This window comes from Thalassophryne amazonica, chromosome 14 (assembly GCF_902500255.1).
Source record: "Thalassophryne amazonica chromosome 14, fThaAma1.1, whole genome shotgun sequence".
Lineage (NCBI taxonomy): Eukaryota > Metazoa > Chordata > Actinopteri > Batrachoidiformes > Batrachoididae > Thalassophryne > Thalassophryne amazonica.
The window spans coordinates 65,868,496-65,895,820 of NC_047116.1; the positions used below are offsets into that span (position 1 = coordinate 65,868,496).

Below are 27,325 nucleotides of genomic sequence, written 5' to 3' on the forward strand. Positions count from 1 at the left end.
GACCTCCACATTAGGGACATTACAAGGACTGCTTTCTTTCATCTAAGAAATATAGCAAAGATTCATCCCATCCTGTCTATGGCTAATGCTGAGACTCTGATTCATGCTTTTGTTTCTTCTAGATTGGACTACTGTAATGCTTTGTTTTCTGGTTTACCACAGTCCAGCATCAGGGGTCTTCAACTGGTTCAAAATGTTGCTGCCAGACTTCTGACATGAAGCAGAAGGTTTGACCATATTACGCCGGTTCTGGCATCCCTTCACTGGCTTCCGGTCTCTTTGAGATCGGATTTAAAATTACTACTATTGACCTATAAAATTGTTCACGGACTGGCACCCTCCTATCTGGCCGGCCTGGTTGAGTCCTATGTGCCGGCTAGGGCTCTGCGTTCACAGGGTGCAGGACTATTGTGTGTCCCAAGGGTGAAGAAAAAGTCAGCGGGTTACAGAGCTTTTTATCACCGCGCCCCAGCTCTGTGGAATGATCTGCCTGCGCTGACTCTATGGAGACTTTTAAAGCTAGGCTGAAGACACATTTGTTCTCCATGTTTTATCATTAGTATTTTCTATGATTGTGTGTCTTTTTTTATTTGTTTTATTTATTTTATTTCTTTTACCTTTTATGGTTAATTTTTTTTTATTGTGTTTTAATCTTATTTCATTTTATTCTGCTTTTAAATGTTTGTGACGCACCTTGAGGCGATTACTCCTGATTTGGCACTATATATATAAATTAATAAATTATTATTATTATTATTATTATTATTATTATTATAACAGTTAGGTACTCAACTGATTTTAGACTTCATAAATGTTTGTAACTATTAAGCTTTGTTTACCATGTCTGCAAAAATCTGGCCAAAACTTATCGGAAGATAATTAGTCCGATAATTGTTTTCAAAGTTATCTGAAAAGCTAATCTGATAATGGAAACATTATCTTTGATAATTAGCGGTTAATGGATTAATGGAACTGTGCCCACCACTGCCTCTGGGGGTGTTAAATGTAAACTGCAACATGTTTTCCACCCGGTTATAGTGGTGGGCACAGTTCAATTAATCTGATAACCGCTAATTAACAAATCTAACTTTTTTGATAGCGGATTAGCTTTTCAGCTAATTTTGAAAACACTGAACAAAAGAGAATGCATCCCAAATAACCCAGACTGACACGAATGTCATGAGTGTACCACAAATGGTGTTGGACACATCCCCGCCAGGGCCTTTATGCCTCACCAGGGCCGAGTGAACGAGTCATTATTCCCACATAGATGCACCTCGCTATTCACACTGCCATCCAGTAGATGGCAGTCCACATTTGTGGATGTCGGAATACAATTCCAATTCCAATGAAGTTGGGATGTTGTGGAAAATGTAAATAAAAACAGAATTCATCCATCAATCCATCCATCCATCCATTTTCTTCCGCTTTAACCGGAGTCGAGTCGCGGGGGCAGCAGCTCAAGCAAAGCCACCCAGACGTCCCGATCCACACACATCTCCCCCAGCTCCTCCGGGGGAACCCCAAGGCGTTCCCAAGCCAGCCGAGAGATGTAGTCCCTCCAGCGTGTCCTGAGTCTTCCCTGGGGCCTCCTCCCAATGGGACGTGCCCGGAACACCTTTCCAGTGAGGCGTCCAGGGGGCATCCAGAAAAGATGCCCAAGCCACCTCAACTGACTTCTTTCGACGTGGAGGAGCAGCGGCTCGACTCCGAGCTCCTCCCGAGTGACCGAGCTCCTCACCCTATCTCTAAGGGAGTGCCCAGCCACCCTGCGGTGGAAACTCATCTCGGCCGCTTGTACTCGCGCTCTCGTTCTTTCAGTCATGAGCCAAATCTCATGACCACAGGTGAGGATTGGAACGTAGATCGATCAGTAAATCGAGAGCTTTGCCCCCCTACTCAGCTCTCTCTTCACCACGACGGTCCGATACAGTGACCGCATCACTGCAGATGCTGCACCGATCCGTCTATCGATCTCACGCTCCATCCGTCCCTCACTTGTGAACAAGACCCCGAGATACTTAAACTCCTCCACTTGAGGCAAGGACACTCCACTGACCTGAAGAGGGCAAAGCACCTTTTCCGGTTGAGAACCATGGCCTCGGCTTTGGAGGTGTTGATTTTCATCCCGGACACTTCACACTCGGCTGCAAACTGCCCCAGTGCACGCTGAAGGTCCTGATTTGACGAAGCCAACAGAACCACATCATCCGCAAACAGCAGAGACAAGATTCTGTGGTTCCCAAACCAGACCCCCTCTACATCCTGGCTGCGCCTAGAAATTCTGTCCATAGAAATAATGAACAGAACCAGTGACAAAGGGCAGCCCTGGCGGAGGCCAACGTGCACTGGAAACAGGTTTGACTTACTACCGGCAATGCGAACCAAGCTCCTGCTGCAGTCGAACGCCTTCTCCAGATCCACAAAACACATGTGGACTGGTTGGGCGAACTCCCATGAACCCTTGAGCACCTGATGGAGCGTGTAGAGCTGGTCCAGTGTGCCGCGACCAGGATGAAAACCACACTGCTCCTCCTGAATCCGAGGTTCGACCATCGGTCGAAGTCTCCTCTCCATTACTCTGGAATAGACCTTACCGAGGAGGCTGAGGAGTGTGATCCCCCTATAGTTGGAACACACCCTCCGGTCCCCCTTCTTAAACAGAGGGACCACCACCCCTGTCTGACAATCCAGAGGCACTGTCCCCGATCGCCACGCGATGTTGCAGAGGCGTGTCAGCCAAAGACAGTCCCACAACATCCAGAGACTTAAGGTACTCAGGACGGATTTCATCCACCCCAGGAGCCTTGCCACCAAGGAGCTTTCTAACCACCTTGGTGACTTCGGCCTGGGTAATGGATGAGTCCGCCTCTGAGTCCCCAGTCTCTGTTTCCTCTTCGGAAGACATGACGATGGGATTGAGGAGATCCTCGAAGTATTCCTTCCACCGCCCGACAACATTCCCAGTCAGGGTCAACAGCTCCCCACCCGCACCGTAACCAGTGCTGGTGGAGAGCTGCTTCCGCCTCCTGAGAGAATTCTTGAGAGAATTCTTCAAAAAACATAATTCAATGTTTTGCAAATCCTCTTCAACCTATATTCAATTGAATACACCACAAAGACAAGATATTTAATGTTCAAACTGATAAACTTTATTGTTTTTGTGCAAATGTTTGCTCATTTCGAAATGGATGCTTGCAACGCCTTTCAAAAAAGCTGGGACAGGGGTATGTTTACCACTGTGTTACATCACATTTACTTTTAACAACAATCAATAAGAATTTGCGAACTGAGGACACTAATTGTTGAAGCTTTGTACGTGGAATTCTTTCCCATTCTTGCTTGATGTTCGACTTCAGTTGTTCAACAGTCCGGGGTCTCCGTTGTCGTATTTTGCACTTCATAATACACCACACATTTTCAATGGGCGACAGGTCTGGACTGCAGGCAGGCCAGTCTAGTACCCACACTCTTTTACTATGAAGCCACGCTGTTGTAACACGTGCAGAATGTGGCTTGGCATTGTCTTGCTGAAATAAGTAGGGACGTCCCTGAAAAAGATGCCGCTTGGATGGCAGCATGTGTTCTTCCAAAACCTGGATGTACCTTTCAGCATTGATTGTGCCATCACAGATGTGTAAGTTGCCCATGGGCAACTTACACATCTGTGTAAATTGCCCATGGCTTGCCCATGACAACTTACACACGTACACACACCCCCATACCATCACAGATGCTGGCTTTTGAACTTTGCGCTGGGAACAATCTGGATGGTCTTTTTCCTCTTTTGTCCAGAGGACACGACATCCATGATTTCCAAAAACAATTTGAAATGTGGACTCATCAGACCACGGCACACTTTTCCACTTTGCATCTGTCCATTTCAAATGAGCTCAGGCACAGAGAAGGCGTTTCTGGATGTTGTTGATGTATGGCTTTCGCTTTGCATGGTAGAGTTTTAACTTGGACTTGTTAATGTAGCGGCGAACTGTGTTAAGTGACAGTGGTTTCTGAAGTGTTCCTGAGCCCATGCGGTAAGATCCTTAACACAGTTTTTAATGCAGTGCCACCTGAGGGATCGAAGTTCATGGGCTTTCAATGTTGGTTTTCGGCCTTGCCGCTTACGTGTAAAAAGGTCTCCAGATTCTCTGAATCTTCTGATTATATTATGGACTATAGATGATGGAATCCCTAAATTCCTTGCAACTGAATGTTGAGAAACATTTTTCTTAAAACTGTTGGACTATTTTTTCACACAGCTGTTCACAAAGTGGTGATCCTCACCCTATCTTTGCTTGTGAACAGCTGAGCCTTTTGGGGATGCTCCTTTTATACCCAATCATGACACTCACCCATTTCTAAACAGGTGTTCTTTCAGCATTCATCACCTTTCCCAGTCTTTTGTTACCCCGTCCCAACTTTTTTGAAATGTGTTGTAGGCATCCATTTCAAAATGAGCAAATATTTGCACAAAACAAAAGTCTATCAGTTTGAACATTAAATATCTTGTCTTTGTGATGTATTCAATTGAATATAGGTTGAAGAGAATTTGTAAATCATTGTATTCTGATTTTATTTACATTTTTCACAACGTCCCAATGTGTCCATAAGTGCACGTGGCACCAGGACACCCTGAGCCGGAGGTCAATGATCGACTTTGTAGTCATATCATCTCACCTTCGGGCACGTGTCTCGGACACTCGAGTGAAGAGAGGGGCAGAGCTGTCGACCGATCACCACCTGGTGGTGAGTTGGATCTGCTGGAAGGGGAGGAAGCCGGTTAGACCTGGCAGGCCCAAACGTATCGTGAGGGTCTGCTGGGAACGACTGGCAGAACCCTCTGTCAGCGAGGTCTTCAACTCCCACCTCCGGGAGAGCTTCTCCCAGATCCCGGGGGAGGTTGGAGACATGGAGTCCGAGTGGACCATGTTCTCCACCTCCATTGTTGATGCGGCCGCTCGTAGCTGTGGTCACAAGGTCTCTGGTGCCTGTCGCGGCGGCAATCCCCGATCCCGGTGGTGGACACCGGAAGTAAGGGATGCCGTCAAGCTGAAGAAGGAGTCCTACTTATCTTTGTTGGTAGGTGGGACCCCAGAGGTAGCTGACAGGTACCGGCAGGCCAAGCGTGCCGCAGGTCGTGCGATCGCAGAGGCAAAAACTCGGGTCTGGGAGGAGTTCGGGGAGGCCATGGAGGAGGACTATCGGTCAGCCTCGAAGAGATTCTGGCAAACCGTCCGACACCTCAGGAGGCGGAAGCAGCTCTCCACCCGCACTGTTTACAGTGCGGGTGGGGAGCTGTTGACCCTGACCGGGGATGTTGTCGGGCGTTGGAGATACTTCGAGGATCTCCTCAATCCCATCGTCACGTCTTCCGAAGAGGAAGCAGAGACTGGGGACTCAGGGGTGGACTCATCCATTACCCAGGTAGTCCCCGAGGTGGTTAGAAAGCTCCTCGGTGGCAAGGCTCCTGGGGTGGATGAAATCCGTCCTGAGTACCGTAAGTCTCTGGATGTTGTGGGACTGTCTTGGCTGACACGCGTCTGCAGCATCGTGTGGCGATCGGGGACAGTGCCTCTGGATTGGCAGACCGGGGTGGTGGTCCCTCTGTTTAAGAAGGGGGACTGGAGGGTGTGTTCCAACTATAGGGGATCACACTCCTCAGCCTCCCCGGTAAGGTCTATTCCAGAGTACTGGAGAGGAGAATTCGACAGATGGTCAAACCTCAGATTCAGGAGGAGCAGTGTGGTTTTTGTCCTGGTCGCGGCACACTGGACCAGCTCTACACGCTTCATCGGGTGCTCAAGGGTTCATGGGAGTTCGCCCAACCAGTCCACATGTGTTTTGAGGAGCTGGAGAAGGTGTTCGACCGTGTCCCTCAGGGCACCCTGTGGGGAGTATGGGGTCCGGGGTCCTTTGCTAAGGGCTATCTGGTCCCTGTACGACCGCAGCAGGAGCTTGGTTCGCATTGCCGAGAGTAAGTCAAACCTGTTTCAAGTAAGTCAAGTGGAAGAGTTTAAGTATCTCGGGGTCTTGTTCACGAGTGAGGGACGGATGGAGCGTGAGATCGATAGACGGATCGATGCAGCATCTGCAGTGATGCGGTCGCTGTATTGGACCGTCGTGGTGAAGAGAGAGCTGAGTAGGGGGGCAAAGCTCTCGATATACCGATCGATCTACATTCCGATCCTCACCTATGGTCATGAGATTTGGCTCATGACCATACGTGAGGATCGGAACGAGATCGCGAGTACAAGCGGCCGAGATGAGTTTCCTCCGCAGGGTGGCTGGGCGCTCCCTTAGAGATAGGGTGAGGAGCTTGGTCACTTGTGAGGAGCTCAGAGATGAGCCGCTGCTCCTCCACGTTGAAAGGAGTCAGTTGAGGTGGGTCGGGCATCTTTTCCGGATGCCCCCTGGACGCCTCGCTGGAGAGGTGTTCCGGGCACTACATCTCTCGGCTGGCTTGGGAACGCCTTGGGGTTCCCCCGGTGGAGCTGGGGGAGGTGTGTGTGGATCGGGAGGTCTGGGCAGCTTTGCTTGAGCTGCTGTCCCCGCAACCCGACTCCGGATAAAGCGGAAGAAAATGGATGGATGGATGGATGGACAACGTCCCAACTTCATTGAAATTGGGGTTGTAGTTTTGTGCTCACAATGTCTTAGTATTCCATAACTGAGCAAAGCGTGATCGCTGATCCAAATTCACATGCAGAATTCCAGTTCTGTTGTTACAAATGAGGACCTGATATATTTGCAGGTACACATGAAAATTCAGTAATGTACAGTGGGGAAAATAAGTATTTGATCCCCTGTCAATTTTGCAGGTTTTCCCACTTCCAAAGAGTGGAGAGGTCTGTAATTTTTTATCATAGGTACACTTCAGCTGTGAGAGACAGAATCTATAAAAAAATAAAAATAAAACAAAAAAATCCAGAAAAATCACACTGATTGATTTTTAAATAATTAATTTGCATTTTATTGCATGAAATAAGTATTTGATCACCTACCAATCAGCAAGAATTCTGTCTCTCACAGACCTGTTAATTTTTCTTTAAGAAGCCCTCTCATTCTGCACTCTTAACCTGCATTAATTGCACCTGTTTGAACTTGTTACCTGTATAAAAGACACCTGTGCACACACTCAATCAATCACATTCCAACCTATCCACCATGGCCAAGACCAAAGAGCTGTCTAAGGACATCAAGGACAAAACTGTAGACCTGCACAAGGCTGGGATGGGCTACAAGACAACAGGCAAGCAGCTTGGAGAGTAGACAAGTGTTATTATTATTTATTAGAAAGTGGAAGAAACACAAGATGACTGTCAATCTCCCTCAGTCTGGGATTCCATGAAAGATCTCAATTTGTGGGGTAAGGATGATTCTGAGAAAGGTCAGAACTACATAGAAGGACCTGGCCAATGACCTGAAGAGAGCTGGTAATGACAAAGATTACATTAGTAACACACAATGCCCTCATGGTTTAAAATCCTGCAGGGAAGCAAGGTCCCCCTGCTCAAGCAAGCACATGTCCAGGCCCATTTGAAGTCCACCAGTGACCATCTGGATGATCCAGAGGAGGCATGGGAGAAGGTCATGTGGTCAGATGAGACCAAAATAGCTTCCAATTCTAAGGTAGAATTCTACTAGTGTATACTAAAGTATATCTAAATATCTAAAAAAAAAGAAAAGAGTAGAGTAGAGTAGAGTACAATGACAGAGTACAATGACAGATTGTGAGTACCCCATGTCTGCCTGTGTGACCTCACAGTTGATGTGTCAGTATGCAAACCCACAGACACACATGACATCTGGATGGACATAGGTTTGTTCACTTTTACTGAGGAATCCATGTCAAACAGACCTTGTACATAACAGGATGAACACAGAATTGCATATGGATATAACATACTGTACTGAGTCATTATCACTTATGAGTTGCAACACTGTCATTATCACTTATGTACACATGTCCACATTACATGCATAAGGCGGCTGAGATTGCAGGTGTATGCACCCGTATCCTGAATACCTCATGAGGAGCATGCTCCCCACCCCCCTCCATGGTTACCTAGATCCGCCCCTGGGTCAAAAGGGATAGCACAGAATACATCCTGTGATGCCCATCCACTGGGGCCATGAGGAGCACATATGACACCACAGCAATGATATTACATGCAATTATTACAGCGAACATGGGTACGGTGAGGGGACCTGTAACTGGACCCCTGGACATACACACACACTGCACATTGCTGAGTGAACCTGTATGTGAGACAGGAGTTATTGGTGACGGAGCTGACAAGCAAATGCCCCCCCCCCCCCCCCCAACACACACACACACACGCACACACACTGGTGAAATTCCACAACAAAACATTATTTTATACTATACTAGCATCATTCACTTGCTTTAAATATGTAATCAGTCTCTTTCAGTGTGTTAGTTACTGTATTTATTTTTAAAAGATACACCAGTGTGACAGAGTTCCTCTTCCAACAAATGCAAGTCTGTTATCTGCACTTACTTTGGTTTTTCCAGTGGTTCCGGCTCTTTACGGGCTCGACCAACAGGATTCTTCTCAGCCTCCTCTGCTGTTACCAGATGAAACTCTGCCTCCACTTTACCCTGGTGAAACACACCTGTTAGTCTTAGTGTCTGCTGATCTTTGTGCATTTGTTCTTGGTGTGCGTACGTGTGTGTGTGTGTGTGTGTGTGTGTGTGTGTGTGTGTGTGTGTGTGTGTGTGTGTGTGTGTGTGTGTGTGTGTGTGTGTGTGTGTGTGTGTGTGTGTATAAATGAATGCAAGTGTGCATGTCTGCGTTTTTTATGTGTATACGTGTGTGCATGCGCGCACTGTGAGCTCTCCGGCCTTGATGAAGGGCCACCACCCTCTGGCTCTTTTCTGCTGGAAGATGGAAATTTTTTCAGCTGAATCTGTCAACATGCTGGCTTTGCATGACTTGGCTGACTTGGTTCCTCGAGGAAAACTGTGGAGGTTTAACTCCACCGTACCTGCGCAGTGTGAAACACAACAAACAAATCATGTGGGTTGTTAACTTTTGGATGTTATTCATGTATTTTCATTTGATTGACTCAGTTGGATCCACTGGAAATGGATTTTTCATGCCAGAATACCAAAGAGATTTTTTTTTTATTTCAACATTGTCGAGAAGCACAATGTGAATATTATGTTAATATAATACAATATTATTATAATATTATTAAACAATATAATATCCGCAACTCTTAATTAAAGATGAGTGCGTGAGTAAATATTTCATTATAATAATACTGTAGAATTTTTCTTCAGCTGCTTTGGCTATTTTTCTGAAATTCTTGAAGATTAATGCTGCAGTGCCATGTACAGGCCACCAGTCCATATACACAAGACACACACGTGGGCACAGCTAACCAAAAAGTTAGCTTTGATAACTGGTAATCAGCGAACTGAAAAGTTATCTTTTTTAACGCTAAACTGCCTAAAAATGTATCAGAAGCTACAGATAACTTTCATATATGCTGTCAGCCACTAAGAAGTTGATTTTGAGTTTAAACACCGCCAAAGCTTCTAAAAGAACCAAAGGTGACCACAACCCCAAACAGCCAATGAGCCAGCGCTTCTGTCTTTGCGCACTCTGTCCCCTGTTGCAGAAAAGCATCATTTACTTTGACAGAATACAGTGGCCCAGTGATGAGGCAGAAGTCTTGAAATGGAAAGCAGGTTTGAATTATGGTTTTGCTTTATAAATAAAATTATTCCAGACAGAATAACTACAGTAATGTAAACTCTTAAAATGTACAAAGTGATATATAACTGTTAATTTTAAAATAATGCACTAATTCTGAAGATTTGAACATTAACACACAGATGCCCAAAGGGTAAAGTAAGCCTTCGCTTATACTGATTGGTTGATTCATTCATTCTATGCAAAAACCAACAGAAGTGAATCAATGTAACATTTGTTGGTGTTTACAAATAAATGTGCTTTTGTAAAATATGTCATTTTTTTCATTTGTATACAAAAAAGAAAGAAAGAAATTTTCAAGATCCCGCTAGACAGTGGGACCTGCACATGTGATGACACCACAACTCTATCCAGTTTCTTTCAATAACAAGAACTGTCAAAAAACTTTCTCGTGTGTGGTTGGAATTGTGTGGTGATAGGAATCGCCATATGAATGCTTGAATAACGATGTCAGTCGCACATAGAAATCAAATAATAATGAAAACATGCTCGGAGTGGTGTCATAACGCATCAATCAGTCGCTCCGTGAGGCGTCATAACATCCGATCGGTTAACGGCTCGGTGCGGTGTCATAATGCATCAATCAGTCACTTTGTGAGGCATCATAACATCAAGCCTGGTTCACATGGCAAGATAATTAGGCTGATATCGGACCCGATCTTCCCTTTCCGACAATCTTAAGGACACCCCGACAATTGTGATGATGCTAAATATAATCTTATCAGATATTCCTGCCTTGTGTGGTGTGTTAAGAAGGACATGAGGAGCTAAATGTGACATGAAAACAATCAGAAAGCAAGGTGTGAATAAATAGTGTGTTAAATCTGTTTGTGTGTGTTGTTTTTACAGTGTGGCTGACACCACACACTGTACAACTAAGCCTGTCAGATCTATGATTTGTCTTTTTATCTCCACGTGTGTGGTCTCTCAGGTTTTGGAAAAATACAGATAATTTTAAAATCCTGCGGTCGACAACACTGTGATATAACCGGTCGCCAGTAGATGTCAGGGTTCTATGCATTTTGACGCCGGTTATATCACACGGCCTAAATCACAATTTAACAGACTTTTCAGCTTTTAGAGAAGCAACCTGGGCTTCTTCTGGCATTTTTACATAAAACAAACACAATAACAACGTCTATAAACCCAGAGAATATATTCATGAGCGTTTTAGGCACAATATACAAAGAGTTTAATGCTGTTGTCCATGTGGAGCCTGATCAGAGCGTCTCAAATGCATTTCTTCTGTCGTGAATGTACTGAGATACCCATAATGCACCTGGATACAGCATGTCCACACTAAATCTTTCAAAATTAGTGCATTACTTTAAAACTAAAGCATATATCTGATATTTTCACTTTATAAAACTTCAGACGTGATGTTAATTTAAATAACTTGTCCAAAATTAGTTTGGTTAAAATTTTAAACAAGTTAAAACTGTATGCCTCTGATGACTTGGGTGATATTGCCAGTATGGGGTCAAAAGAAATGAGCTTTTTTTTTTCCTTTTCTGTGACCAGTTCTCCTTTGTCTGCAGAGGATAGAGCAGTTTCTTCTGGAACCAGCTCTCCTCTGTTTGTAGAAGATAGAACTGCACATCTACTGCAAAATATTTAATAGGTAGGTACTCAACTGATTTTAGACTTAATTATTAAGGTTTGTAACTGTTAAGCTTAGTTCACCACACCTGCAAAAGTATGTTAGCCTTCTAAAAATTATTAGACCAAAACTTATCGGAAGATAATTGGTCCGATGATGGTTTTCAAAGTTATCTGAAAAGCTAATCTGATAATGAAAACATTAGCTTTGATAATTAGCAGTTAGCGGATTAGCTGAACTGTGCCCACCACTGTTTACAAACAATACAAGAAAAGCAAATATAGGGTAACCAAACATTTACAAATCAAATTTGTCTATAAAAGAAACTACTTTACTGATACTGACTGGATTCAATCAGTGATAGAGAGTTATAATTAAGTCAAACTCATTTTTCCAATTAGTAATGTTTGATAAGAGCATTTCTGCCTTAACTAGCCTTGCACTGCTTTGGCCCTGCACACAGCACCCTGAGGCACTGATGATCATTTCTGAGGATTTTAACGATGCAACTTTGAACTCTGCTTTGGCTGCATTTCACCAGGTTGTGGACTGTCCAAGCAAGCAAGCAAGCAATTTTTTTATATAGCGCCAAATCACAACAAACAGTTGCCCCAAGGCGCTTTATATTGTAAGGCAAGGCCATACAATAATTATGTAAAACCCCAACGGTCAAAACGACCCCCTGTGAGCAAGCACTTGGCTACAGTGGGAAGGAAAAACTCCCTTTTAACAGGAAGAAACCTCCAGCAGAACCAGGCTCAGGGAGAAAGAGCTGTCCAGCTAGAAAGAACAGGACAGCTGACTTACTGTATGTTAATGTGAGGGATGCATACAGAGTCACACCCCTCCCCCCTCTAGGGAAGTCTGACCACAATCTGGTCTACCTACAGCCACAGTATAACCCTCTGGTACAAAGGCAGCTGGTAACCACTCACTCCGCCAGCAGGGAGTCCCCTGAAGTGGAAAGTGCCCTGAGAGACTACTACAACAACACAGTCTGGGATGAGCTGATCAACCCGCAAGGTGAGGACACAGAGGGGCTGACAGGGGCTGAAACTGAACAGGATGTGAGTGGACCCCTGCCTGGTCACTTGGCTACTTCACTGACAGGCCGTTGTATGTCAGGCTGAGGGACACCACGTCTGACACTGATCAGCAGCACCAGAGCACCCCAAGGCAAGGTGCTGGTCGCTCTTCTCTTCACTCTGTACACCTCTGACTTCTGCTACAACTCTGAGCTGTGTCACATCCAGAAGTTTACAGATAACACAGCCATTGTTGGCCTCTACTGGTGGTTGGCTCTCACTGCGGTATTGTATCACTTCCTGTTCTGGAGCACAGCGGTGTTTTTCTGTTACCTGTTTAATCTGCGCAGTTAGATTGATCTAGTTATCTAGATTACGATTTGTTTCCCAGTGTAATCTTTACGTGCCTTAACTAAAGCACTCCTTCTGCTGAATCACCTCTAAATTATTTACACATTATTCACTTTGCGTGTTTTTAGGAATCCGCTAGCTTAGCGTAGCTACTAGCTCTTAGCCGATTTAGCATGGCGGCTTCTCCTGTTTCTCCCGCACTTTTCTGCTCTGGGTGTGAAATGTTTAGTTATTCCTCGGCCTCCTTTAGCAGTAACGGTACTTGTAATAAGTGTAGCTTATTCGTAGCTTTGGAGGCCAGGCTGGGCGAATTGGAGACTCGGCTCCGCACCGTGGAAAATTCTACAGCTAGCCAGGCCCCTGTAGTCGGTGCGGACCAAGGTAGCTTAGCCGCCGTTAGTTACCCTCTGGCAGATCCCGAGCAGCCGGGAAAGCAGGCTGACTGGGCGACTGTGAGGAGGAAGCGTAGCCCTAAACAGAAGCCCCGTGTACACCGCCAACCCGTTCACATCTCTAACCGTTTTTCCCCACTCGACGACACACCCGCCGAGGATCAAACTCTGGTTATTGGCGACTCTGTTTTGCGAAATGTGAAGTTAGCGACACCAGCAACCATAGTCAATTGTCTTCCAGGGGCCAGAGCAGGCGACACTGAAGGAAATTTGAAACTGCTGGCTAAGGCTAAGCGTAAATTTGGTAAGATTGTAATTCACGTCGGCAGTAATGACACCCGGTTACGCCAATCGGAGGTCACTAAAATTAACATTAAATCGGTGTGTAACTTTGCAAAAACAATGTCGGACTCTGTAGTTTTCTCTGGGCCCCTCCCCAATCAGACCGGGAGTGACATGTTTAGCCGCATGTTCTCCTTGAATTGCTGGCTGTCTGAGTGGTGTCCAAAAAATGAGGTGGGCTTCATAGATAATTGGCAAAGCTTCTGGGGAAAACCTGGTCTTGTTAGGAGAGACGGCATCCATCCCACTTTGGATGGAGCAGCTCTCATTTCTAGAAATCTGGCCAATTTTCTTAAATCCTCCAAACCGTGACTATCCAGGGTTGGGACCAGGAAGCAGAGTTGTAGTCTTACACACCTCTCTGCAGCTTCTCTCCCCCTGCCATCCCCTCATTACCCCATCCCCGTAGAGACGGTGCCTGCTCCCAGACTACCAATAACCAGCAAAAATCTATTTAAGCATAAAAATTCAAAAAGAAAAAATAATATAGCACCTTCAACTGCACCACAGACTAAAACAGTTAAATGTGGTCTATTAAACATTAGGTCTCTCTCTTCTAAGTCCCTGTTGGTAAATGATATAATAATTGATCAACATATTGATTTATTCTGCCTTACAGAAACCTGGTTACAGCAGGATGAATATGTTAGTTTAAATGAGTCAACACCCCCGAGTCACACTAACTGTCAGAATGCTCGTAGCACGGGCCGGGGCAGAGGATTAGCAGCAATCTTCCATTCCAGCTTATTAATTAATCAAAAACCCAGACAGAGCTTTAATTCATTTGAAAGCTTGACTCAGTCTTGTCCATCCAAATTGGAAGTCCCAAAAACCAGTTTTATTTGTTATTATCTATCGTCCACCTGGTCGTTACTGTGAGTTTCTCTGTGAATTTTCAGACCTTTTGTCTGACTTAGTGCTTAGCTCAGATAAGATAATTATAGTGGGCGATTTTAACAAGGAAGCCCTACCATTATTTAATGCTTCGATCTTAAATATGATCAATCTATCTTTGTTAGTTGGCTATGTACCACAGGCTTTTAAGGTGGCAGTAATTAAACCATTACTTAAAAAGCCATCACTTGACCCAGCTATCTTAGCTAATTATAGGCCAATCTCCAACCTTCCTTTTCTCTCACAAATTCTTGAAAGGGTAGTTGTAAAACAGCTAACTGATCATCTGCAGAGGAATGGTCTATTTGAAGAGTTTCAGTCAGGTTTTAGAATTCATCATAGTACAGAAACAGCATTAGTGAAGGTTACAAATGATCTTCTTATGGCCTCGGACAGTGGACTCATCTCTGTGCTTGTTCTGTTAGACTTCAGTGCTGCTTTTGATACTGTTGACCATAAAATTTTATTACAGAGATTAGAGCATGCCATAGGTATTAAAGGCACTGCGCTGCGGTGGTTTGAATCATATTTGTCTAATAGATTACAATTTGTTCATGTAAATGGGGAATCTTCTTCACAGACTAAAGTTAATTATGGAGTTCCACAAGGTTCTGTGCTAGGACCAATTTTATTCACTTTATACATGCTTCCCTTAGGCAGTATTATTAGACGGTATTGCTTAAATTTTCATTGTTACGCAGATGATACCCAGCTTTATCTATCCATGAAGCCAGAGGACACACACCAATTAGCTAAACTGCAGGATTGTCCTACAGACATAAAGACATGGATGACCTCTAATTTCCTGCTTTTAAACTCAGATAAAACTGAAGTTATTGTACTTGGCCCCACAAATCTTAGAAACATGGTGTCTAACCAGATCCTTACTCTGGATGGCATTACCCTGACCTCTAGTAATACTGTGAGAAATCTTGGAGTCATTTTTGATCAGGATATGTCATTCAAAGCGCATATTAAACAAATATGTAGGACTGCTTTTTTGCATTTACGCAATATCTCTAAAATTAGAAAGGTCTTGTCTCAGAGTGATGCTGAAAAACTAATTCATGCATTTATTTCCTCTAGGCTGGACTATTGTAATTCATTATTATCAGGTTGTCCTAAAAGTTCCCTAAAAAGCCTTCAGTTAATTCAAAATGCTGCAGCTAGAGTACTGACGGGGACTAGAAGGAGAGAGCATATCTCACCCATATTGGCCTCTCTTCATTGGCTTCCTGTTAATTCTAGAGTAGAATTTAAAATTATTCTTCTTACTTATAAGGTTTTGAATAATCAGGTCCCATCTTATCTTAGGGACCTCGTAGTACCATATCATCCCAATAGAGCGCTTCGCTCTCAGACTGCAGGCTTACTTGTAGTTCCTAGGGTTTGTAAGAGTAGAATGGGAGGCAGAGCCTTCAGCTTTCAGGCTCCTCTCCTGTGGAACCAGCTCCCAATTCAGATCAGGGAGACAGACACCCTCTCTACTTTTATGATTAGGCTTAAAACTTTCCTTTTTGCTAAAGCTTATAGTTAGGGCTGGATCAGGTGACCCTGAACCATCCCTTAGTTATGCTGCTATAGACGTAGACTGCTGGGGGGTTCCCATGATGCACTGTTTCTTTCTCTTTTTGCTCTGTATGCACCACTCTGCATTTAATCATTAGTGATTGATCTCTGCTGCCCTCCACAGCATGTCTTTTTCCTGGTTCTCTCCCTCAGCCCCAACCAGTGCCAGCAGAAGACTGCCCCTCCCTGAGCCTGGTTCTGCTGGAGGTTTCTTCCTGTTAAAAGGGAGTTTTTCCTTCCCACTGTAGCCAAGTGCTTGCTCACAGGGGGTCGTTTTGACCGTTGGGGTTTTACATAATTATTGTATGGCCTTGCCTTACAATATAAAGCGCCTTGGGGCAACTGTTTGTTGTGATTTGGCGCTATATAAAAAAAATTGATTGATTGAAACTGATTGAAGTAGATCGTGCCCTTGTTTTACTCAAACGATGCTTAAAACGTCCGCCCAATATCATAAAATGTGCACACAATATAATTAAACGAGTGCACAATATAATAAAACGTCTGCACAATATAATAAAACGTGTGTACAATATAATAAAATGAGCGCACATTCTCTCCACATGCAAAACATTTTGCGATGACACTTCCAGAGCTCCATAAAAATGCCTGTTTTTACAAATAAAAAATGGAATATTTTACAAAAGCACATTTATCTGTACACACCAACACACAACACATCACATTAACGTGTTGGTTTATATAATGAATGACTCAACCAATCAGTGTTTAGCGGAGGCACATTTTACCCAGAATCCTTTGCAATCTGCCTGTGTTTGTTACAAAACTTCAGAATTAGTGCATTATTCAACATTAAAAGATATATGTTATATTTTAACTTTGTACAAATGACAGAATTGACATTAATGACGTCATTCTATCAGTATTCATTTTATGTATACACCAAACCATAACTCAGCATTGCTTTATTTTCCAAAACCTCCGCCTGATGGGAGTGTTGTGATTGAGTAGAAAGCTGAGCTTTGCAGCTCCTCTCAGCTTGCTGCTGTGCTGGAAGCAAGATGTTCAAAGACAGAAGTGTGGGCTCATTGTTTAGTTCTGTTGTCACTTTTGATACTACCAGAAGCGATCGTGGTGTTAAAACTCAAGTTCAGCTTGTTAGTAGTTGCAAATGTACTAGAGACAATACTGGAATTTATTGGTTATCTGTAACTTCCGATACATTTTTGGGTGGTTTATCATTTTATCTTTATCAAAGATAACTTTTCAGTTATGTGATTATCTGTTATAGAAGTTCATTTTTTGGTTATCTGTGCCCACCACTGTATAGGACCCAAAGTAGAAAAGCAGTACAATAAGGATTTTGTATTTTTTTTTTTCCAGGATTTTGTAATGGGGGTGGATTTGTGAATGAGTAAGGTGTGACTAAGGGGGATGGGGTAATGAGGGGATGGCAGGGGGAGAGAAGCTGCAGAGAGGTGTGTAAGACTACAACTCTGCTTCCTGGTCCCAACCCTGGATAGTCACGGTTTGGAGGATTTAAGAAAATTGGCCAGATTTCTAGAAATGAGAGCTGCTCCATCCAAAGTGGGATGGATGCCGTCTCTCCTAACAAGACCAGAAGCTTTGCCAATTATCTATGAAGCCCACCTCATTTTTTGGACACCACTCAGACAGCCAGCAATTCAAGGAGAACATGCGGCTAAACATGTCACTCCCGGTCCGATTGGGGAGGGGCCCAGAGAAAACTACAGAGTCCGACATTGTTTTTGCAAAGTTACACACAGATTCAATGTTAATTTTAGTGACCTCCGATTGGCGTAACCGGGTGTCATTACTGCCGACGTGAATTACAATCTTACCAAATTTACGCTTAGCCTTAGCCAGCAGTTTCAAATTTCCTTCAATGTCGCCTGCTCTGGCCCCTGGAAGACAATTGACTATGGTTGCTGGTGTCGCTAACTTCACATTTCTCAAAACAGTCGCCAATAACCAGAGTTTGATCCTCGGCGGGTGTGTCGTCGAGTGGGGAAAAACGGTTAGAAATGTGAACGGGTTGGCGGTGTACACGGGGCTTCTGTTTAGAACTACGCTTCCTCCTCACAGTCACCCAGTCGGCCTGCTTTCCCGGCTGCTCGGGATCTGCCAGAGGGGAACTAACGGCGGCTAAGCTACCTTGGTCCGCACCGACTACAGGCTAGCTGTAGAATTTTCCACGGTGCGGAGCCGAGTCTCCAATTCACCCAGCCTGGCCTCCAAAGCTATGAATAAGCTACACTTATTACAAGTACCGTTACTGCTAAAGGAGGCCGAGGAATAACTAAACATTTCACACCCAGAGCAGAAAAGTGCGGGAGAGACAGGAGAAGCCGCCATGCTAAATCGGCTAAGAGCTAGTAGCTGCGCTAAGCTAGCGGATTCCTAAAAACACGCAAAGTGAATAATGTGTAAATAATTTAGAGGTGATTCAGCAGAAGGAGTGCTTTAGTTAAGGCACGTGAAGATTACACTGGGAAACAAATCGTTATCTACATAACTAGATCAATCTAACTGCGCAGATTAAACAGCTAACAGATACAGCAAAACACCGCTGTGCTCTGGAACAGGAAGTGATACAATACCGCAGTGAGAGCCAACCACCAGTAGAGGCAAGCAAGAGCGTATGCCAGTAGTACTTAAACGTGGCCACAATTTATAAAACGTGCACTCAATATTGTCTTGACACATATGGTCTTGACACACTGCAGAGGGTGATTATTATTATTAGCCAACAAACCAGGAGACAGTGTAATACATTTCCCCATTAGAAATGGATCTGGTCAGAGTGTATCATCATGGTTTGGGCGCACAAGTACATATAGAGAACTCCAGCTGCCCAGCATGGCATCATCTGGAGTTTAAGCATATTAAAAAGGATACTGAGGGCGAAGCGTCTCCCCATCGTGAGGATGACAATTTAGGTCATATCATGAAGTTCATTTTGAACAAAAGGAAAACGTGTGGACGTTTTATTAATATGAGAGCACGTTTTAATAATTTGTGGGCTCAATTAAAGGAAAACGTGCGCACAAATGATCATGGCCAGAAACAAATATTACTTTAAGTGACCTCTCCTGGGTTCTGTACTCCCATCGAGAGTTTTTGTAAATTAAGTTTGAAAAAAAAGCTTCTGTTTACATTTTGCTTCTGGAAACACAAGTCCGACGTGTGGTTTTTGAACGTACAATGTGTGTGAGAACACAAATCGCGCGCTCTGAACTTTTACACCGTGTGGTTTTGCTGTAGCTGAATACAGTGATTGAAAATATATCAGCCCAGCTTCAGGGCCAATACTGCCATGAACACTACTGGCCAGTAGATGGCAGTAGAGACCTTGAAAACTTGCCAAAACAAAATTCCAGATCATCCGTGTCTGCTACATTTGAGATGCGTGGAATTGAATAAATGCAGACACAATAACAACGTCTATAAACCAAGAGAATATATTCACGAGAGTTTTAGGCACTAGAGTTTAATGCTGTTGTCTGTAGAGCCTGATCAGAGTGTTTCAAATGCATTTCTCATGTCGTGAATGTACTGAGATTACCCTATCCTACCCATAATGCACTGCTGGGCACAGTATATATACACACCAAAACCTTAAAAATTACTACTTTAAAACTAAAACACATATCTGATATTTTCACTTTTTAAAATTTCAGACATGACAGTTTAAATAACTTGTCCGAAATTAGTTTGGTTAAAAGATGAACCACAAGTTAAAAATGTATGCCTCTGGATGACTTGGGTGATATTGCCCTCGTATTAATATGGGGTTAAAAGAAATTAGTTTTTTTTTTTTTGGTGGGGGGACCAGTTCTCCTTTGCCTGCAGAGGATGTGTAGTTCTGCTTTCTGTTTTGCAGAAAGTAGAACTATACATCAGCTACAAAACATTTAACAAGTCGGTGCTCAACTGATTTAAAATTGTATGAATGTTTGTAGCTGTTCAGCTTTATTTACCATGTTATCGGTCTAAAAATTATCAGACAAAAATTTATTGCAAGATAATTAGTCCGATAATGGTTTTTAAAGTTATCAAAAAAGATAATCCGATAATGAAAACATTATTTTCGATAATTATCGGTTATCGGATTATTGGAACTGTGCCCACCATTGCTCCTGTAATGCTGCAGACAGACGTTTGACATGAAGCAGAAAGTTCGACCACATTACACCCATTTTGGCATCCCTTCACTGGCTTCCTGTCCCAGTGAGATCAGATCTTAAGGTCCTGCTACTAGTCTATAAAATTGTTCACGGACTGGCACCTCCCTACCTAGCTGACCTAATTAAACCTTACGTACCGGCCCGGGCTTTGCATTCTCTGGGTGCAGGACTACTTTGTGTCCCTAGGGTGAATAAGAAGTCTGCGTGTCACAGAGCTTTCTCTTATCGTGCCCCTGTTCTGTGGAATGATCTCCCTGCATCAATAAAACAGTCAGATTCTGTGGAGACTTTCAAGTCCAGACCTAAGACGCACTTTTTTTCCTTTTCATATGGCTAGCATACTGCATAGTATGTTACTGTGCTTTTTACCCTTTTAATTCATTTTATTAGGAAACGGAGTGTGCCACTTTCGCAACTTTACCTAAAATTCTGGGTCTTTTAGTGAAGCTTAGGGAAAGTGGCTTAGTATTTCCTGTTTTTCTTGTTGTTTAATGCTGACAAATTACACTGTATTTCTTGTCTTTCTGATGCCTGATCCTATTTTTTGTCACTGTTTAAGGTGCAGCTCCATCCGGAGATGGGTGTGGTATTTGTGCTGGAGACCCTCCTGTCCTGTGCACCAACAGCATTTCCTATATACTCGTTTTCTGAATTGTTCTGTAATTTATGTCTGTAGCATGGCCCAACCACAGGATCACCCCTTTGTGTCTGGTCTGCTTGAGGTTTCTTCCTCAGAAGGAGTTTTCCCTTACCACTGCTGCTCTGGGGTTAGTAAGGTTAGACCTTACTTGTGAAGGCAACTCTGTTGTGATTTAGTGCTATATAAATGAAAATAAATTGAAAATAAATTGAAATTGTACTTTTAATCATTTATGCAGTATGTTTTTTTAATTGTACATCAGAGGAAGCACTCTGTTTTTTCATGTAAAAAAAAAGTACTTGCTCTTTTGTTTCATGGTTTAGGGTGTATTTTTTGCTCTACGCAACACTTTTGGTTTTGCTCCCATTTTGTATGAGATGAACTCAAAGATCTAAAACTTTTTCCACATACACACTATCACCATTTCCTATCACCTGTGCACTAATCATGGTGTCTAATCAGCATCTTGGTATGGCACACCTGTGAGGTGGGATGGATTATCTCAGCAAAGGAGAAGTGCTCACTATCACAGATTTAGACTGGTTTGTGAACAATATTTGAGGGAAATGGTGATATTGTGTATGTGGAAAAAGTTTTAGATCTTTGAGTTCATCTCATACAAAATGGGAGCAAAACCAAAAGTGTTGCGTTTATATTTTTGTTGAGTGTATATATATATATAAATAATATAAATAAAAATATATATACCTAAGAAGTCGTCAGATGAGAGTGTCTCAAAGTCCCAGACCTGAAGAACCAGGATGGCAGGAAGCTTCTGCTCTGTTTTATCCAGAGAGAAAATACTTTCTCTCTTTCTCATTACGACTACCTGAAAAAGAGTAATTGAAACTGTTTCATTAAAGCTTCAGAATAGCACAATTTGAAATGAAACATTTTTCACAGTTTTATCAGACCAAGATTAATAAACTTAAAAGACAGAGTTAAAATATAGAATATTGTAAATGGGTAAAAACAAAACAAAATATTAAGTGGTGTTTATATGTCCATTTAAATTTATGGACACCGGGCCTCATTCATAAACAGAGCATATGTATCAGTCTGTGCTTGAAATGTCTGTAAATATGTGTGACGTACAAATCTGGGATTCATTAATATGTTTATAGTTAAATTGGTTCATAGAGTTCAAACAAATTTAGAACTTCCTTAGATCATGCATCATTTTAATAAATGATGCATTAACATTGTCCTTTCGGCTGCTCCCATTTATTCAGGGTCACCACAGCGGACACAGTCAGATCCGCATTAGTATTTGGCACAAGTTTTATGACAGCTGCCCTTCCTGATGCAACTTCATTTTTATCTGGAGAAGTACACACAGCCCCTGTGTTCTAAAGAGGTCTCCCATCCAAGTATTAGGGCCCTTTGACACATTACACGATTGAGGCAGAATGGCGGAGTCAAATGCCACTCGTGAAAAATTGGAGCCACCTCAAAAGTCTTGTACAGCAGTCGCAACAGCCATTTCATGACACCCCCCTTTCTACTTTTTTTTACTAATAGCCCAATTTCATAGCCTTAAGAGTGTGCATATCATGAATGCTTGGTCTTGTTGGATTTGTGAAAATCTACTGAATCTACTGGTACCTTGTTTCCCATGTAACAATAAGAAATATACTCAAAACCTGGATTAATCTTTTTAGTCACATAGCACTACTATTATTCTGAACACTACTGTATGTCTAGGCAAAGGCTAAATCCGGTCTTTTTAACAGGAATTAAGTATTATGAATTGTGGTGTTTTTTTTCTCCACTGCTTTCCATGTCCTCCCACTGTGTTTGTGCGTGCGAATACAAGCATGCACAAAACCGTCACCACTGTATTGTGGTGACGGTTTTGTGCATGATTGTTCATGCACAAAACGGTTCACGCACAAAACCTTTAGATTGTTCCTCCTGAGGGTGCTCAGGAGGAACAATCTGGAGGAGAAGCTGCTGGTGTTGTTCTGCAGAGCTACCATAGAGAGCATCCTGGTGTACTGCATTACACCATGGTACAGGGGGTGCTCAGCAGCAGACAGGAGAGCGCTGCAGAGGGTGATCAACATGGTCCAGAGGATCAGTGGCTGCTCTCTGCCCAGCCTGGAGGACACTGCCAGCTCTCGCTACCTCAGCAGAGCTGCCAGCAACATCAAAGACACATCCCACCCCAGAAACCACCTGTATGACCTACTATTCTTGGGCCAATGGTATAGGTCACACAAAACTCGGACAAAAAGGCTCAGGGAAAGCTTTTTCCTCAGAGCAATCACTGCACTGAACAATAACAAACCATATTAATCTGCACTTTTCAAAGTTTCTTGTGCAATGTCTGTATCCACATGCAATATTTTCCTGTGCAATATCATTCCACAGTTGTCCATAATTTCTCATTTTACATTTTAAATTTTGTCCACATTTTATTTTTCTTTGTACATATATTCTAATAATTTATTTTGTTAATTTATATTATCTTTTATTTGGCTAATAATTATTGGTACCTCGGAAAAGCACCTTTTGGAGCACTCAACGGTGTGTACAGGGGCCGACCCTCATCACACAGTTCAAGTTTAAAGAAAATCACCAAGAGAGTCAATCAGGTAATGCATTAAAGAGTTATGACATGTTGATGGTTCATGGTAAATATGTGTACCGAATTTCGTGAGGCTACGACAAAAAAACCGAAAGCGGAGGGTTTTTAAAAAATTTCTGGGGGAGCTATTTTGCAATTTCGCTGTGACCGTGTGCGAGACCCCCAAATTATCGAATTTTGGATCCGGCTGGATGACTTTGCAAAGTTTGGTGAGTTTGTGAGCATGGGAAGAGGCCGAAATTTCGATTTCAAAAGTGAGAATAATAATAATAATAACTAGGACTGCAAGCAGTCATATATGGGCCCTCGTTCCATGCGACCACCTCCCCAGGCCAGCGCTTCCTCTTGTGACCAGATGTGGGCATGTGAGCACAAGGGCAACACTCATCACACAGTTCAAATTTCAAGCAAATCACACAATGCATGAAGGAGTTATGACATGTTGATGGTTGATCCACTTGGGGGTGCTCAGAGCACAAACAGAGGAGCCAGGTGTGTTAAGGGGCCACGTGTCATCACACATGTGACGTTTCAAGTCAATCAGGCAAAGCATGAAGGAGTTATCATGACTTGATGTTCCATGGCAAAGGTTCAAAATGGCGGCACCATAGTGGCCACACCCTTCGACCTGGAGAAAAGCTTTTGATAACTTTTGATCAGTATCATCTCTGGATACTGTGAAAGAAATATTTGAAGTACATTGGCCAAAATCCCGAGGAGGAGTTTGTTCAAATACAACATTAGTAAATCACGCCAAAATGAGAAGAAAATTCAAAATGGCTGATTTCTTGTTTGGAGTAAACCCATTGGTGCAAGAGATTTGTTTTGTACATCTGTGCAAGTCACACGTGTACCAATTTTCATCTCCCTACTCCAAAAAAACCCCCTAAGGGGAGGGTTTTTTGAATGTTTCAAGGGGGCGCTATTGAGGCATGTTGCCCCGCCCATGAGCGACGCCCCTATGAATTGTAAGAGGTTGTTGTGCTGTACCTGTGTATCAATTTTCATGATGATATTACCAAAATTAAAGCTGTCAAAAGGAAGAACGTAATTTCATGGCAAAAGTTCAATATTTGGCACGCCGCCACACAGACGCCGTTACTCATAACTTCACGGCGATCATCGCCGATGTTAAACAACTTGTTCTGCATGTTTTAGAAATGGAATGAAGTTGATTGGGTTAACTATGTGACATGAAATTGATTTGGTTAACTATGTGACATGTGACCTGTTAAAGTAAAAATAGGACATTTCCTGTTACCACCGGGGGGCGCTATGGCAAAGGTGGGAAGTTAATATATGCCGACGTTCAGGGCGGAGCCCTCATCATGTCCAGCAAGTTTGAAGAATCTACGATGAAATATGTGGGCGTGATAGCAGTTCGAAGTGAAACGGAGTGCTCCGAAAAGCTCACCAAAGTTTGACAAACCCTACCAGCCACGCCTTTTGACCTAATTACATTCTTTTGATAACTTTTGATCACCATTGGGTCATGATGATGTTGACCAAATTTGAAGACGATTGGATGAAATCCCTAGGACGAGTTTGTTCGTACAGTAGTGTTCAGAATAATAGTAGTGCTATGTGACTAAAAAGATTAATCCAGGTTTTGAATATATTTCTTATTGTTACATGGGAAAGAAGGTACCAGTAGATTCAGTAGATTCTCACAAATCCAACCAGACCAAGTATTCATGATATGCACACTCTTAAGGCTATGAAATTGGGCTATTAGTAAAAAAAAAAGTAGAAAGGGGGGTGTTCACAATAATAGTAGCATCTGCTGATGACACTACAAACTCAAAACTATTATGTTCACACTGCTTTTTTAGCAATCCTGCGAATCACTAAACTAGTCTTTAGTTGTATAACCACAGTTTTTCATGATTTCTTCACATCTGCGAGGCATTAATTTTGTTGGTTTGGAACCAAGATTTTGCTCGTTTACTCATGTGCTTGGGGTCATTGTCTTGTTGAAACACCCATTTCAAGGGCATGTCCTCTTCAGCATAAGGCAACATGACCTCTTCAAGTATTTTGACATCTCCAAACTGATCCATTTTATATAGGCCCAAAACCATAGTAGGAGAAACATGCCCATATCATAATGCTTGCACCACCATGCTTCACTGTCTTCACTTGTGAAATGTGGCTTGAATTCAGAGTTTGGGGGTCATCTCACAAACTGTCTGTGGCCCTTGGACCCAAAAAGAACAATTTTACTCTCATCAGTCCACAAAATATTGCTCCATTACTCTTTAGGCCAGTTGATGTGTTCTTTGGCAAATTGTAACCTCTTCTGCACGTCTTTTATTTAACAGAGGGACTTTGCGGAGGATTCTTGCAAATAAATTAGCTTCATACAGGCATCTTCTGTCACAGCACTTGCAGGTAACTCCAGACTGTCTTTGATCATCCTGGAGCTGATCAATGGGTGAGCCTTTGCCATTCTGGTTATTCTTCTATGCATTTTGATGGTTGTTTTCCATTTTCTTCCACACGTCTCTGTTTTTTTTTTGTCCATTTTAAAGCATTTGCACCTGCGTATACCGTATTTTCCGGACTATAAGTCGCACTTTTTTACATGTTTTGGCCGGGGGTGCGACCTATACTCCGGTGCGACTTATAAATGAAAAATATACCGGTAGGATCTCAATTAATTTACTGTAACAAAACAATTTTACGTGACAGAGTCGATCTATGTTTTAAAATGGCCACCAGAAAAGGAAATGCAATGCATCATGGACACTGTAGTATGGCGGCCGTCCTATAAGTCACGCTGGTCGCAATAACCAATCAGAGAACAGAACGTTGGACGCGTATTCCTCACCTCACCCACAGTGTGTGAAGCTGACGAATACGGTGCTTGCTGTTATTCCGGCATGGCGAACAAAACAGCTTCAACCCTTGGATATCAGTGTGAGCAGAGTGTTTAAGTTGACGCTGAGAGCTGCGTGGGAGCACTGGGTGAGCGACGGCGGAGGATTAGTGTGTGCACTTGGAAGGAGCTGGCGTCGAAGATTGTGAATAGCGTTTGAAGCAGACGAACATGGTGTTTATTCCGGGACGGCTAACAAAACAGCTTCAACCCTTGGATATCAGTGTGAGCAGAGTTGACGCTGAGAGCTACATGGGAGCATTGAGCGATGGCGGAGGATTAGCGTCTGCACTTGGAAGGAGCTGGATCGACAACGCTGGGTGGTCATGAGCTGCGCAGGTAGGTGCTGCATGGTTCGGCTCGCAATGTGGTCCGCAAAATACAAACATATCTGTAGGTAAAATGCAGCTCACGAGAGGGCACTCAAGGCTTGTGTGACTGTTCCTGCGACTTCTGACTACCATAGAAAAATAAAAATTTCAACGTTACTGATAACTTAACAAGACAACGGAGAAGGCACGAAAAAATGCCACCAAAAAGAAAATCATACTCTGCAGATTGTAAGTTACGACTGGTGAAATATGCATCTGAAAACGGTAGCCATCACAATATTATCATCTGAACTTTTCATGTTAAGTTAACATACCTGTATGTCCATGGGACTTATAGTCCAGTGCAACTTATTTATGGTTTATTTTTCTTTATAATGATAAAGTGGCTGGTGCGACTTATACTCCGGTGCGACTTATTTATGGTTTATTTTTCTTTATAATGGATAAAGTGGCTGGTGCGACTTATACTCCGGTGCGACTTATACTCCGGAAAATACGGTAAGTTTTCCCCCTCTCCAATCAACTTTTTAATCAAACTACGCTGTTCTTCTGAACAATGTCTTGAACGTACAATTTTCCTCAGGCTTTAAAAGAGAAAAGCATGTTCAACAGGTGCTGGCTTCATCCTTAACTAGGGGACACCTGATTCACACCTGTTTGTTCCACAAAATTGACAAACTCACTGACTGAATGCCACACTACTATTATTGTGAACACCCCCTTTTCTACTTTTTTTTTTTACTAATAGCCCAATTTCATAGCCTTAAGAGTGTGCATATCATGAATGCTTGGTCTTGTTG

The 27,325-nt window shown here is 43.0% G+C and overlaps 1 protein-coding gene across 1 annotated transcript in view; it reads right to left on the reverse strand.

Annotated features, from left to right (window-relative positions):
- The window catches only part of fer1l6 (fer-1 like family member 6), a 656,531-nt gene that overhangs the window by 11,135 nt on the left and 618,071 nt on the right, over positions 1 to 27,325 (reverse strand). Inside the window, exons 42-44 of the mRNA XM_034186126.1 lie at positions 21,434 to 21,554; positions 8,852 to 9,009; positions 8,523 to 8,623 (exon numbers count right to left, since the gene is read on the reverse strand). Of these exons, the coding sequence (XP_034042017.1) occupies positions 8,523 to 8,623; positions 8,852 to 9,009; positions 21,434 to 21,554 (380 nt within the window). The remainder of the gene's footprint in view (positions 1 to 8,522; positions 8,624 to 8,851; positions 9,010 to 21,433; positions 21,555 to 27,325) is intronic.